At 35.9% G+C, this 16,269-nt stretch overlaps 1 protein-coding gene across 3 annotated transcripts in view; it reads left to right on the plus strand.

Moving 5' to 3' along the window:
- The window catches only part of IL1RAPL1 (interleukin 1 receptor accessory protein like 1), a 669,103-nt gene that overhangs the window by 346,550 nt on the left and 306,284 nt on the right, over positions 1-16,269 (plus strand). For all 3 annotated transcript variants that reach the window (XM_021552988.3, XM_077781655.1, XM_021552991.3), the window contains one exon: positions 9,422-9,701. In XM_021552988.3, the coding sequence (XP_021408663.1) occupies positions 9,422-9,701 (280 nt within the window). The remainder of the gene's footprint in view (positions 1-9,421; positions 9,702-16,269) is intronic.

A 16,269-nucleotide genomic window follows, 5' to 3' on the forward strand; every position in this document is an offset into this window, starting at 1 on the left:
TTTCTGCCCAGCTCTGCCCCACTGACCTGCCCCAAAACATCTGTGGGAAGAAGACATTTCTTTCTTCAAGTGTTTAAATGTTTTTCGACTGTCTCAAAACTGGTGATGATTACTAAAGCCTTGCTTAGCAGATTCCTAATGGCACCACACATTTGTATTATCATATCGATATAAATATTGACATCATATCCCTGTTCAAGAATATTGAAATTGCTAGGTCAATTATTTTTGCATGCAAATACACACAGAGTAAATCAAATTGAAGCAGTGATATACACTAAAGATTATTTAAAAATTCTTCCCAGCTTTGAGAAAAATAAATTACTTTGTCATATTGAGTAAAGAAAAACTCTCTAGAACTGCTTTGTGCTCTCTAATGCTATACTATGTTCTAGCTTCCATTTAATTGCAGTTCTAAACACAAATAGCTGTCTGACACATATATGGCTTTAAATAAATCCATATCTGCAGTTTCAGCCTAGCAGCAACAGCTTAGGCAAGCAACAACTATCAAAACCACTGGGGATTGTATGCAGTTAATATATTCTTTGACAAAGAATATCGATATTTTAAATCCTAGATCCCAGTTTCCATATATTAAATTTATCCCAGTGTTTTAGGAGTTAAAGTAATGTAGAACAGAATAATAAATTGAAATACGTAATTTTTAAAACTTTGTATAGTCCTGGTAACATCATGGCCTATTTATACTTAATAATTATATGGTTAGGATTTTAATCTTTGACATTTTGAAGTAACAATGATATTTTGATTCAAAGTCTGTTTGAAATAAAGTGTTTCTTTGGGTTTCAGCTCTTTCTGAAGCTCTCAGTCTGATTTTTTGCATTTTTTGTACTCTCCTATTCATATGTTGTCATTTGATTAATTTTAATCCTCTTGTGTTATGAACTAATCTGCTGATTTTTCTTATATTTACTGCAAGTGGACAGTTCTCACATATTTATTGCAGTTCAGGTGATATTCAGCAACTTTGTGATATTAAGTGGTTGAGTTCTTTGTAGAAATAGTTTAGAGCTGTACAGTGCAGCTGTTACTTAAGTGCTACTGAAATTCCAACATGAAAAAATCCTTGATCTTCCTCATAATCTCCAAAATGAATCTACTGGTGAACAGAATGCATTTTCAGAAGCAGTTTCAATAATTGAGAGATTATAGAAGAGATTAAATAATTTGCCATCTGCTATGCAATGGGATACCCCAGGATGGCCCAAAGATTCTCTTCTCTGGGAAATCTCCTTTCTAAAGGGAAAAAAACCTACCCTTACATGTGCTTCTTCAATTTTTAGAAATTAGTTCAACCTCTCCCCAGTTCTCTTCAGGCTGATTTACTATTTTGTTTCAGTCACTTTGTTTAGTCATTCCAGAGGGAGTTTTAAGACCAGCATGTACCAGACTTGACTTCTTCACATACTCATGGTGAGATTCTATATCTAAACATATATATAAGATTACATAAAAAGTTACACATTATATAGAAATTGTGTGATAGTGAGACTGGGTGGAAGTTGTCTTTCAAAATAAATCACAGTATGTTTGCGGAGCAGGGAGGAAAGAAATTTGGCTCTAAACGTTCAAAAAGGACTATTTTTTAGTGATAAATCAGATAATCTTGTATAGCCACATAGGGAATACAAAGGATTTGGTGCTAACAAAACCAAAATTGTGGATTTGATCTCAAAATGGGCCATTTACTTGAGAACTGAACTCGATGACCCTTATGAGTCCTTTCCATCTTAGAATATTCTGTGATTCTGTGAAAGAAACAGAGAATGTAGAACCACCCTCAAATGAAGTTTTATAGTAAATATAGCAAAGAAGAACCAGTTCATTTCAGATGGGCACAGAAATTAATGCTGTTTAATATCAGGCTTTGGAAATCAATCTAGTAAATAAACTCTTGTGTTTTGTGGCTGTTGATTAAATTATGCCTCCATCCCTATGCTGCAACTGTAGATGTACAGGCAGTCCCTGAGCTGGAAATGAATAATGGAAAGAAGGTAACAGGCAGAAGCACACAGAAGATTAGGGATCTGTGTGCCAGGTCTGGGCAAGACGGAGTTTTGTTTATTCACAGCAGCCTTTATGATGCTGTGTGTTGGATTTGTGACTAAAATAGTGTTGGTAATACACCAGTGTTTTGATTATTGCTGAGCAGAACTTGTAACACAAGACTTCTCTTTTTCCCATTCTACTCCCCAGAGGTGGGGGACAAGGGATTGAGAGGGGACACTTCTTGGACAACTCATCCAAATTGGCCAAAGGAATATTCCACGCCAAATAACATCATAATCAAAGATAAATTCAGGAGGTGTTGGCTATTGAGGTAGCCATTGTTCAGACACCAGCTGGATATTTCTCTGCTTGTGGGAGATAATGAGGGAGTGCTTATGCATCACTTGCAGGTTTTTCTCTTCAATTTCTAAACTACTTTTATCTTGATCAATTAATTTTCTTTTTTTTTTCTTTTTTTTTGTCCTATTCTTTCCCCTGTTCTGTTGCATGTGTGGTTTAGTGATTGAGAAACTGTGTGGGTGCTTGTTGCTGGCCTGGGGTCAATCCAGTGGAACCTGATCAATTTGTCCAGCCAGGATACCTTTAAAGTGTGTGTTTAAAGAGCTTCCTAATTTATATGACATGGTAAGACAGAATAGGAAGGTTTGAAAGATGCAAAAGGGACTGGGTAAGCAACTGGGAAAAACTCTTAATTTAGAGTAGGATCTTAGGAAGTGCAACATTTGCTTCTGCATTGGTCTGTTGTAAATAGTATTTTTTAAAAATAATTGTTACAGTTTAATATTTTCTACAAAATACTTGTGGTGAAAGAATAGTAATAATTCAGACAAAAAAATCTGTTTAATTTGGCTTGGCTTAGGTAAAAGAGAGAATGACATAAAAGACTTCCCACCAGATTGACATAAAGCTATTTTCATGCTTATTATGCCTCTAAGTGACCAATATCTAGGCATATATACACTGTTTCTTGTTAGTGCAGTATTCTGAAGCCGAGAAACAGTATTTTAAATTAGTTTGTGGCAAGACATAGATTTCTTTTTTGTTACTCCTCTTCCTACAGGCTAATGTCTTTGCCAAAATTCCTCCAATACCACATCTACCCCTTTTACAACTTAGCTGGGGTTGGGAAAAGTGCAATTTTTAGGAACTGAGTTCTTTAATAGATTATGATATCCAAAATAATTTTTCTGTTTCCCTGAAATGTCATTCAACATCTTTTCCATTACTGGCACCCTCTCCTGACAGCCACTACACAGTTTTAGGTTGAGAACAAAATATGTGGTTTTAGCCTAAACCATAATTTTACATGTGTTTTCAAGAGAATGAAAATGCTTTTCCAAAATGTAAATGTTGTATCTAACAGAAGTGCAATATGCAAAGCTGCAATAGCACTCAGTGCAAAAAGAAATTTAATTGCATATGAAATACCTGATGTGATCATTTGATAACATTAGTACTAATATTAATTCTTTTTTGTTCCATTTTTCCAATTTCATTTGGTAGTACTTTGAAAAAACAAAATCTAAGCAGTCTAAGAATAGAATTGACCATGTTCTCTCTCATCTCCATAATGTGTTGTTTCAAACTCTGCTTCTTCATTCCTGTTGGAGCTTATTTTTGTATCAAATAAAAGCATACGCAAACCAAAAATAGACAATCTTTGCATGTCTTCATAATGAGAACCCACACTAGAATACCATGTGTTATGTTGGATATATTTAATTGGCTCAGGCACTGTAATGAGTATGCTATAAACTATAACATCTTAATATTTTTGTTGTTTTTTAATGCTAATTAGTCTAAGCAAAAAGCAGAAAGTAACAAGGATGGTAGAAAGTAAAGTAATCCAGAACAGAGAGTGATTTTGATGGTAAAATATTGTTGTGGAAATTATTTTAAAGTAATGACTCTCGTGCATCACTCAGTGACCTTTTGAGAGGCTGTTTTATGAGCAGCCAATCAAGGAAAGTCTGTTTTCTTGACTGTGCCATTTGCCACCCTACCCAAAAATCTTATAGCACGTAGACAACATCCTTTGTTTGATTTCTCTACCCATCATATTTACTCTCCCTACATATTGCCATCTTATTTCTGCATCCCTTAGAGCTCTCCTTGCCAATTTCCCAGCTATAGGAACAAGACCTGGTGCTTTCTTCTTTACACACCCACTTTTCAGAATTTTTTGTGATATATGATATCAATTCTTTGTCAGGTTTGCAAATGCCTTATTAAACCCCGAAGTAGCTGACAAATAAAGAAAAGACACAGTGACATTGCATAATCCTCTGTATATAAAATTCAGAACAGGATTACAAACACAGATGAGCAGGAAAAAGTAAATCTGTTGCTAATTTTTATTTTATTAAATATCATTACATTAAAAAAAATAGGGTAATTTGCTATTTGTTTTACTAGTGGTTTAAGAGAACTGTTTTTAACTGTCAGACCTATATTTTAGATGTCTGGAAATCAAATTTTAACCAATGTATTGAAAAAGTGAAAACCTTTTCTAACCCTGAAACCTATATATTGAATTGAAGGTTATGAATGAGATCAGGCTGTAGCACCAGACCCAGGAGTTATTAACTTTATATTTTTGTCCTTTTCAGCACTGAATGTTACCTTGAAAATGATACATATGATACCAAAAATTAAGGGGAAGGTCTTCTTAGTAATGTAAAATATTCTGTATGTTGGGTGCTATCCAGCAGATACAGCCTGCAAGACACTTGTGTGTTGAGCAGAACGATCTCATTATTAGAAGAGTGATGCAAAGTGGTTTATTTCATACCCTGAAATCACTCAAGGAAATAACTGGAGTAGATTATATTTATCCTGGACTCTGTATTGTGCTATTATGTTTAGCAATAACAGGCAGCATATTAAAATAGAGATTAGGGACTACAACCATTCTTTTGAAGGCAGTTCTGAAATTTCAAAGCTCTTGAATTATTCAAGTATTTTTCAATTTATAAAAGATGATTGACTGCTTGATGATGTGACGGTATAAATACAAACATTGAAAAGTATGCAGTGTATATTTTCCCCATAGTTGTTTTGAACCACTGTAATTGAAGGTGTTGATTTTGTGTCAGTAGCAGCCATAATTAAGAGAGGAAACAGATAATTTATTTGGTCAATGCCCTACTTTTAAACAAAGGAAAAAAAAAAAATCCAATCAAGGTAGAAATGGACACAGTTACAATATGAAACTGAATAGAAATATTCAGTCCATTTAATATTAGAAAATCTGAATGAATATTAAACCTTTGTTGTTTTCTCTCCCTATTTACAAAGCCAGTAAAACATGTTTAACATGTAACATTTTTAAGTAGCAATTGCAATATAAAAACCAAAACAATTTTCTGAATATATGTTTGTGTCTTTTAAAATGTATCTTTATGTTATTCAAGGAATCTAGAAATTGGGCTTTTAATTAGTTTTTGATAAATCCAAGTTTTTTCTAGACTGAAAAATGCTCGTGCTCTACACACCACATGCAGAGAAAGTGCTGGTTATGATGCATGCATGCTATCATCATCTGAGTGTTCACAGTATTCTTTTTAAGGACATGACTGTCTTTTTCTTTTCATTATGTGGCTTTAAGCTTCTGTATATGTTCCTCACTTACTATGGAATAGAGAGCATTTTATGGAGAGATTGGCAATTATCTCCTGAAGTATCAGCTATCAAAAAATATCACAGTGTGCCTTATGATAGGAATGCTGATTTTCTATTCTGACAAAATTGAATTAGCACCTTCACATAGATTAGCACATTGGCTGAGCAGTAGTGTGAGGATTTTTCTGGAAGATATTTAGGGTATTAAGCCTTCCAGCTGTAATAAGGTTAATACAGTTCTAAATGACTTGAATGTCAGTTTTGGTATAATATTTCTGAAAGCAGGAAGAGAAACACTCTCATATTCACTTCATTCAAAGACCACTTTGGGAAGAGGACATGTTTCCTTAAGGTTATCACTGAGTGTAACTCTAATAAAGCACAGAATTACAGAATGATTGAGGTTGGAAGATACCTCTGTATGTCATACAGTCCACCTAGAAATGGTTTTTCAGCCCTATGTCTCTGGCTTCTACATATCTCCAAGAAGGAGAGTTCACAACCTGCTGTGTGAATTTTCAGTAACTTACAGAAAGAAAGTGTTTCCTGGTGTTCAGAAAGAGCCTGCTGTGTTTCAATATCTGCCAATTGCCTCTTGTCCTATTACTGGGCACCAGTGGAAAGAGCCTGGCTCTGCACCTTCCCTTCAGGTTTTTGTATTCATTACTAAGATCCCCCCTAAGCCTTCTACAGACTGAACAGTCTCAGCTCTCAGCCTGTGCCCATAGCAGAGATGCTCCAGTCCCTTAATCAGCTTTGTGGGCCTTTGTTGGACACTGCAGTCTGCACATATCACTTGTATTCAGGAACCCAGAGCTGGACACAGTGCTCCAGGTGCTCATTAGTTCTGAATCCAAAATACAGCACTGAAAATACAGCTGGCTGAAAAGACATGAACTCTCTCCCATCTGAATCCAGGAGAATTAGATATTGTCTTAAGATATCTGGTAGGACATTTTGAAGTGGTTTGTGCCAAAAAATGAATAAACACTTCAGTGAATACATAGATAAATCAGATGATCCATAGCAGGCTTTTCTCAAATATTAGGATATGCTGAGTTAGAAGGCACGCATCAGATCATGGGAGTCCAATTCCTGGCCCTGCACAGACACCCCGAGTCACACCGTGTGCTTGAGAGCATTGTCCAAGCACTTCTTGAACTCTGTCAGGCTCGGTGCTGTGATCACTTCCCTGGGGAGCCTGTTCCAGTGCCTAGCCACTAGCTGAAAAGCAGTTTCCCAGTTTTTAGTTTTTTTAATTTAAACCTCCACTGACACAGCTTCATGTCATTTCCTCAAGTCCAGTCACAAGTCATGAGTGAAGAAATTGGGACCTGCCCTTCTATTTCCCCTCATGAGGATGCTGAAGACCCCAATGAGGTCTCCCCTTGGTCTTCTCCAGACTAAGATAAGTGACCTCATACAGCTTCCCCTCAAGGCCCTTCTCCATCCTCACTGTCCTCCTTTGGATGTTCTCTAACAGCTCAATGTTTTTTTTGTATCATGGCACCCAGAACTGCCCCAGCACTGAGGTGAGGCCGCCCCAGGGCAGAGCAGAGCAGGACAATCCCCTCCTTGCCCAGCTGGCCATGCTGTCCCTGATGTCCCCAGGACAGGGATGTCCCTCCTGGCTGCCAGGGCCCCGCTGGCTCACACCCATCTTTCCATCAACCAGGACCTCCACGTGCCTTACGAGATATATAATGCTGAAATAAAGTCAGTGGCATCTACCCTGCATACTTAATCCTTCATTCAAAAACAAAGGGCTTGAGTTGGTGCTATTCAGCAATATATTCTCATGGATTCTGCAAGTTAAAGGAATTGGGAGCCATTAGAACTTGAGAGAGAAGATATAACTTACAAACTAATAATGTAAACCATTGTGTACTAGTTAAATTAAGCGGTGAAAGGCAAGATTAAAATCTGATGATAAAGTATGATGAAGAAGTTATTACCTGGTAACTTATATAATGAAATTAACACTGCTTAGAGCTGGCTGTTAATTCATTTTTGGCATTGGGATTTAGAAGCAGAGAGAAATAAAATCAGGTGAGAGAGAATGCTCTTTCAGAGAGGTAAAAATTAAATGATAAAAGACGTAATTGAATCCTGGAATACATGAAAGTTAGTTTCTTTGGTCCTAAGGGGAAGCTAATAGTGTAGCTTTGTTTCCATTCACTTCAATTTATGCATGAGTACAACTAAGTCTTATTAGGGCCTCGTAAGAACACTTACTAATTTTTAGGAACTATTGTATAGGAAAATTGGAACAGGGACATATTATTTTCCCTTCGTGCTCATAAAAGTAAATGCAGGAGGAGACAGTCCAAAGATATATGAAATATCTCTGTGTGTGAATTCTGTTCACAATGCAAATTGACTCTAAATTTTCACTCACTCTAATTCATTCACTTTGTTCCATCTTTCTATGTTGGATTAACTTGGGTTAATTGCTTACACAGGGTTGTGTGAAAATGTCAAAGTCTTTCTTATTTTGCAATATATGATGAGTACTGTGGCATTACTCAAATAAAGGACTCAAAAAATCACTATCTAGTACATTTTTCTCCCAAGTAACAAATCAAAATATTGTCTAAGCTTAAAGTGCAAATACTGCTTTACCTTGCACAGTAGCTGGAATTCCCTGTTAAAGTTAGTACAATTCTAGGATGAAAATAGAGCTTTTCAAAAGTTGATTTTCTAAGATAGCTATCTATCTATCTGAGCTCTTTTAAAGTTAATAAAGAGTCAAAGACAAAATATTTCTATGAGACAGAGATACTAATTTTAAGCAGAAATAAATTGTCCTTAGGATGTACTGATTGCTTTCTACTGGCTGGATTGGGGCCTAGGTAACTAGCTGAGACTGGACAATGTGTTTTTTAGTGTATGAATCTAATGGTAAATTTTCATGGTTGAAATTGCTTAAAAATATATAAGCTTTTGTTTAGGAAGAAATTTTAGAAAATAGCTCTTTTACTTTTGTAGTTTTGATATTCTTAAATATACAGGGGATGAGGGTGTGAGTTTGGTGGTTTTTTGGCCTTGGTGTTTAGTTATGTTACTGGGGTTTGGCATGTCAAATAAATTTAGTTTTGCTTTCTGATGAGCAGTTATTGTGGGACAGTATTGGTAAGGTTGTTCAGCAGGAAAAAAAAAAAAAGATAAAACATTAATAACCATAATTTGTAATGCAGTTCTAGAAAGTCAGGAACTCCAACTAAGATCTGTTTAACATGTTCTTGAATAATCCATTTATATTATTGATAGTAATTTTCCTGGAAATAACTTTTTGTGCATCTGTTCTTATTGTAAAGACAGTTTCTTCTCCTCCTTCAAATCTATCCCAAACTTTTGCATTTTGGTTCAGATCACAGCTCCTTGTCCTAATATCTTCTGAGACTTTCACTTACATGGTAACACTGAAGATATTTGAAGCAATTTAGATGGTGACATCCTGTGAACCACATGCCCTCTGCATTGCTCTAATTTCACTTCAGCATTTTTTAACTGGTCTTGCTGGAGTTCCACGAAAGATAAAAGAGCAATAGCAATATATGTCCTAATAGCTCTGTTCACTTATAGACAAGTAAAAGACATAAACATAATGAAAATACATTTAATTTTTCAGGGATAAAAAGCATACTGCTAGTCCCTCAATGGCCTTTTTTTTCAAATACAATATTTTCCCACAATAAAAACTGCTGTATGAATAGTGCTTTCCAAAGCCTTTGACAGTCTCTTGTCATTTTCTCTTCTCTTGTAGCTGATGGATGCACTGACTGGTCTGTGGATTACAAGAAATATCAAGTTCTAGTGGGAGAACCTGTTCGTATAAAGTGTGCACTCTTTTATGGATATATTAGAGCTAATTACTCCCTAGCCCAAAGTGCTGGACTTAGTTTGATGTGGTACAAAAGCTCTGGACCTGGAGATTTTGAGGAACCTATAGCTTTTGATGGAACCAGAATGAGCAAAGAAGAAGACTCCATTTGGTTCAGACCAACAGTGGTACAAGACAGCGGGCTCTATGCATGTGTTATAAGGTACTATATTTTTAATATACTGCATTTTAATTGACCAAAAATGAAACAAGGCTCTTAATAGCGAGACTTTTGTGTCAAAAAAAAATTTCCTGACGGTGTTCTTTTTTCTTCTGCTCCTGGCATTCCCTTCCCTGAAAGTTTCTAAACTCTGACTAGAAATTGCTATGAAATGTCTTGAACATATTAAATTTACTTTTGTACAAATTTAGTAATTTATAACAAAATCTAAAATTTGTAAGGTGGCTGGCATTGGATGAATAAGTCATATGTTTCTTTCTCTGATTCTGGTTTCACTCTTGGAATCACTATCCTAGAGTAAAAATATTTTTTTATATATATTTAGATTTAATTTCATGTGGATTTCATTAAGTGACTTAACTGAATTAACTTTTCGTCTGTAAAAAAATTCTATTTGATGTAAAGTAGTTGCATCAAGGAAAGCAGAAGGTGAAATTTCAACACTTTTACATACATCCTTTAGAATTACATCTGGCTTAACCTGATAATAGAGCCTGTGTACCAGACGTCATCCAAAAAACTTTAACCTTCTGATTCATCAAGTTTTAGCACCAGAAACTGGACTGGATTCTGCTCCTGCTTTGCACAACAGGTTTCAGCTGCTTTTTGCATCTTTAATATGGTTTACACAGAGATATTTTTCCAGCCCCTTACAGTATTGTTCTCTATCTGGATAAACCTGGTCATGCTACAAATACACAGTAGAAAGAGTCAAAAGCAAAGTGTAGAGCAACTGAGTGGCTAGGAAAGGAATGCATGATGCAACTAGCACAGTGATGCAAGGAAAATGTGGAAATTGTTTTATCAGCAACTAGAAAGGTTTACTGTCTGTCACGTTTTTTAATTGAGTTTTTTTTTTTTGCTTGGTTGGTTTTTGTTTTTTGTCTTGGGTAGAGGGAGGGAGAACACAGTTTGCTGTCTGGCTTGTGTGTGCTGACGGAGATTTTTACTAAATAATGTGTTTATAAAAACATTATTCTATGAGCTCTTTATATAATCTGTGAGACATTTAATATAAAATTGTTTGTCCAATGGCATACTCAATATGGTTTTTTAGATGATGACAGTTCTCTTAAAAAGAAAAACACAAAACCCTACAAATTAAGCTCCTTCAAGAGAATTTTTAGTTATATTTGGATTAATATTTTCTGATAAGTGTGTAACAGTAGCTATGAAAATGAAAACAGTTTTGTCAATTATTCCATAATGCAATTTAAAATACCATAATTAATCTCCTCTGTTTATATAAATAAAATCTTAATTATCTGATGTTGCAATTTCCAGCTAGTATAGATAAAGGCTTAATTTAACTACTCAGACTTACTTTATGTTTATAATTTCAACCTGTATCCATGGCTTTTTATACATGGATTTTTATTTAATCCAGAGGTAGGTAGGACCATGTTCTAATCTGCTTTAAACTACTATGATAGTTTGTTACCAGTCCAAAATAAGAGCTACAAATAAACCACTCTTCTTCTCACCACCCCCTTTGGCAAGAGAGGGGCAAAGGCAGAGGCTATGGGTTGAGATAATTGTTTACTGAAAGCAAACAACAGTGGAGTATGAAATGCACAGTACTAGTAGCAATATTAATAACAGATAACAAGGTACTTGGCTTGGTTTGAAAAGACAGGTGTCTGTTAAGGAAGGCAGGAGCCTTCCTTGGAATTAAAAATGTAAACCCCCTCCCTCCAAATTATTATAATTTTGAAGTTAAGGGGCTCTCAGGCAAAGATATGGGAGAAGAAATAACAGTTCTTAATTAGAAAAAAAAATAAAAATAAAAACTTCCCCTAATGCAGCTTGAGGCTTTTACTCTTGTCCTGTGGCTGGTTGTCTGGGAGAAAAGGCCAGCCTCCACCTGGCTACAACCTCCTTTAGGATAGTTTTAGAAAGCGATAAAGTGATAAGATCTCTCCTGAAACTCCTCTTCTTTTGACTAAACAATCCCAAATCATTCAGCAATTCCTCATATGATTGATTTGCTAGACCTTTCACCAGCTCCACAACCCTTCCCTAGACATGCTCCAGCTGCTTGATGCCTTTCTTGCAGTGAGGGGCTCAAAACTGATCATAAGATTTCAGGTATGGCCTCATCTTTGCTGAGTACAGGGGAACAATCACTGCCCTGTTCCTGCTGGCCACACTATTGCTGATACAGGCCAGAATGCCATTGGCCTTCTTGGTCACTTGGGCTGTTGACCAGAACTTCAAGATTCTTTCCTGCTGGGCCACTTTTGAGCCACTCTTTCCTCATCCTGTACCACTGCATGGGGCTGTTGGGACAAAAGTGCATGACCCATCACTTCACCTTTTTTAACCTCATGCAGTTGGCCTCAGCCCATCGATCCAGCCTGTCCCAAACTCTCTGCAGAGCCTTTGCACTATTCAGCAGACCAGCATTTCTGCCCAGCTCACTGTCATCTGCAGAATTACTGAGGGTGCACTCATTGCCTTCTTCTAAACCATTGATAAAAATATAAACAGAACTGGCCCCAGTAGTGGATTGTGGGGAACCCCACTACTGATGGCCAACAACTGAATGTAGCACTGTTCACCATAACCCTTGGGATGCACCCATCCAGACATGATGATTTATGAACATGTTTAATGTTTATGAACATGAATTGCTTTGTTAAGCTGTAATATTTAGTGGAGAAAAATGCATATGAACAAGTCTTGTTCCAAAACATAAGAGTGGCTATAAAGAATGCTTAGGATACAGACAAATAGAGATAACAATAGAAGTTTAAATAAAGCATTACAAAATATATAATAGATGAAAAACCTTCTCTAGCTTTAACATGCTTAAATTCATTAGATACCTATTAGCCATAAAAATACTGCCTATAATTAATTTAGTGATATTCAGGTTTGAAGATTCAAAATCAGCTGACAGCAAGGTTCAAACAGGGAATAACAGCATCTATGGAGATTGTTCAAATCTATTTTCATCTCCAGTTGGTAAAAAAACCTGAGCACCTGCTTCAGTATGCTTAACTGTTTCTATTAGTAACCCACAGTACAAGAATTTAGACAAAGAGGTAAAGTCTGAAGTAGTGTGAAGTGTACAGAATTTTCAGATGGATGGATGGATGGATGGATGGATGGGAGGGAGGAAGGGAGGAAGGAAGACTAAGGGAGTTTTCACTAAAAATTAATTACATATGTTATTTTAAAATTCACATTTATTATTTCAGGTTTATTTAAATAAATATGTCCTTCCTTCCTTCCTTCCTTCCTTCCTTCCTTCCTTCCTTCCTTCCTTCCTTCCTTCCTTCCTTCCTTTCCATCTTTCCTCCTTTCCTCTCCTCCTTTCCTTTTCTCCTTTCCTCCCTCCCTCCCCGTGAAGGCTAACCATCCACAGCAGGAGTGTGTTAAATTACCAATTCAATTTAAGAGGAATATATATTTTTATATATTTAATGTATTCACAATTGTTTAATTGTCAGAAATCTTGAATGCATGATGTATAAGAAAATCTTTGCTTTACTGAAGGAAATGGTGAGCAAAGAAAAGAAATAGAATCAATTTTTCATAAACCTGGTGGAAGCATCATTTCTTCCTCATCTTGAATAATGTAAAATGTGTTTACAAGTGGGAATTGCTATTTCTGGGTACCAACCATTTTGAAATCTGTGTTACCCAACGAGGGCCTTTTATCCTGGCTATATATGCTTATAAATATTTTTATTTCTTTATAGAGTTTTAAAAAAATATTATCTTAGTAAAGGAGTAAGAATGCATATAACAATACATAACAAATCTCAATTAAAAAAAAAAAAAACAACAAAATACTCCCCCCCCCAAAAAAAAAAAAAAAGGGAGAAAGTATCTGAAAATCAAATCTTAAAACATTTGTCTTTAAAGTTTGTAAACATGGTTCCCTAGATCTGCATGAGATGTTTGGATAGGTTTATGTGTATTACTGACAAAGGAATCTGACAATGGAGAAGAGAAATATGCTTTCTCAAAGGAATACCAAGTGACCTAGCAATAGTCAGGAAGAAGGAAGTCTCAGAAGAGCCTGTTATTCTATTAATTCCTTTAAGACAGTATCACCACTCATTGTCCTGAGTGATAGGACATGGCTGCACAGTGGTGATTGTGGAAGTGCTACATTAACAGTTGGACTGAGCATCTTAGAGGTCTTTTCCACCCTTAGCAATCCTATGCTTCTAAGAAAACAGCTCTGACAGCCTCTTGAAATGGTGTACAAGTTCAGGAGAGCCTTGTTCAATACATGAGATGGACTTTCCTTAGTTCCTGCTTTTGTGGTCATATGGTTTATAGAGAGCATGGGGTCAATTAACTGTCATTGTTATTTTTACACTCTATTTGTACACTTGTCTGAGCTTTTTCCAAGGTCTTTTCTTCTTGTGAAGATGGTAACCATCACAAGGAATCTGGCTCTTATTTTCTTATGTTTGCTCCATCTCCTTTTCAAATGCAAGCTTGGTAGGCTAGTCACATATCCATATAATTTTCGACTATGACTTAGAGAGGCTTGGTGAGTTGAAAAAGCCTTCCAGCTAACACTAGGAATTTGTACAAGCTGGGTAGCCAGAGCTTACATTAAGTGCTCTGTACAGATGGCAAAAGCAGTTGCTCCTAGAAATAAATGTGGGATTTTCTTGAAGTTAACGCTTGTTGAAAGTCAGGAGATTGAAATTTATTCATCCCCCACTGCCCTGACACTGCACGAGGTCAGCTGTCTGACATTAGCATCTTCATTGTACATGATAAACACCTTCCAGATGTGTTAGGACAAAACAAACACCTAATACTGAGGAGACGAGCAGGTGAGTGCAGGGTACATCTTCTCTTTGTGGAGTTGGTATAACTCATGCATAAAGTTAAATTCCAGCTTGTGTTTGCTATTTGCTTGGCTGAGTGAGGGCTCAACAATGAAAAATAAGCAAACAAGCATGATGATGAGTAGGAAAAGGAGCAATATGACCCTTATGGTCAGTGAGTGGAGTCATGAATACACGAGGAGTTTTGATGGGCTAGAACTAAACAGGTTAGTCCAGAAAATTCTTTTATGTAGGACTTGAAGGTTTCTATAAAGACTTATATTAATTTTTATGAGGGCAAAATAACAAATGCCTATACTGACACAGAATAGGGGAAGAATGTTGATATTGGAAAATAAGAAGAAATTAGTGTATTTGAGCAAAAGGTGTTAATATTGCATTTTAACAGCTCTGAACTTGTAGGAGAGGCATAAATAATGGTTGAAGAAAGACTTAAAGAAAAGCCTTTTATGTTATGTCCAGTTTCTTTTACTGCTAATTCTTTTGTTGTTGAGATATTTGCTTAAATACAGCAATGAAAATAACATTTTGACTATTGCTTCCACTGTTTTATTAGAGGTTTGTTATTTTCCCATTAAGAACACTTTCAACAAACCAGATTTGTCCTTAGATTGTCAAGGATTTTCCGCTCATAACTAAATTAATAATTATGGCTTTAAAAGTAACACTTCAGATCTCATTTCAACAAAATAGTAAAATATGACTGTGATGTTTGATTTTACATATGTTATTTAAGAAAGTCCTAATAGATATTCAGGTTGCATTACTATGTAATGTTTATAGTAAAAAACCATAATTTTGTTAAAGAGTAGGCAGTATTTTGTCTGTTTTGCACTCTGCATCTAACATCCATATTAGAAAAAGTCCAAAAAGCTTGCAACAGAATGGAAGTGATTTTACCTCTTTAAAGAAGTACATTTGCCTCTTTAGCAAATGCAGGAGAAAGAGAAAACACAAATAAAGTTAATTCCATATAACAGATATTTAAGTCAAGGATCAATTGTTTTCACAATGCTACAAAAAAATGGAAGACAGAGGCAAAAACTAGAATGACTCACTCATTTTCATAACAGTGGTTTTTAATTTTTTCAAATTTTTATAGATTTTTTTTGTTTCCTTTCACAGAACTCAAACCAACCAAGTTGTATTGCTAGTAGTAATACGGGCCACTACTTGGTCATTTAAGTTTGCTCTTAATATCTCATATTGTATTTTGAATCTGCCCTGCAAATGCTTACCTCTGTGTATAAGCTATCTGTGGACATAAAATTCACTTAAAGCATCTAGGTTCTAAAAAGCTGCATGTCAGTTGTTTCTTTTTTTAATTCTGCATGTTCTCAGGAGAGAAGGCAATTCAACTGATGTTCAAATATAGCTAAGGTTTGATTCCATTATAGGGGATAGGTGTCGAATGCCATTTTAGAGGCTCTAGGAGCATTTCCAGGACACTTCCAAGGGAACGACATATTGACACTAGATCTGGAGGAGGCTGAATGTGGGATAGATTTGGGTAAGCCACATGCCACTACTCACCCACTCTAAGGTAAATAAAATGAGATTTTTGTGGCTTTTGAGCAAAACCATTTTCTAGGCTCCATCAGGCAGACTGACAGCTGCAGTAGGAGTTTAGATGTAGCATAAAGGTGTATGAATGTAAATGGATGACAGAACTGAAATGTCTTAAACTGCATTCTAAACAAAATTACCTTTGTGTGTTTCCATCACATACA

Source organism: Lonchura striata, chromosome 2, assembly GCF_046129695.1.
Source record: "Lonchura striata isolate bLonStr1 chromosome 2, bLonStr1.mat, whole genome shotgun sequence".
Classification (NCBI taxonomy): domain Eukaryota; kingdom Metazoa; phylum Chordata; class Aves; order Passeriformes; family Estrildidae; genus Lonchura; species Lonchura striata.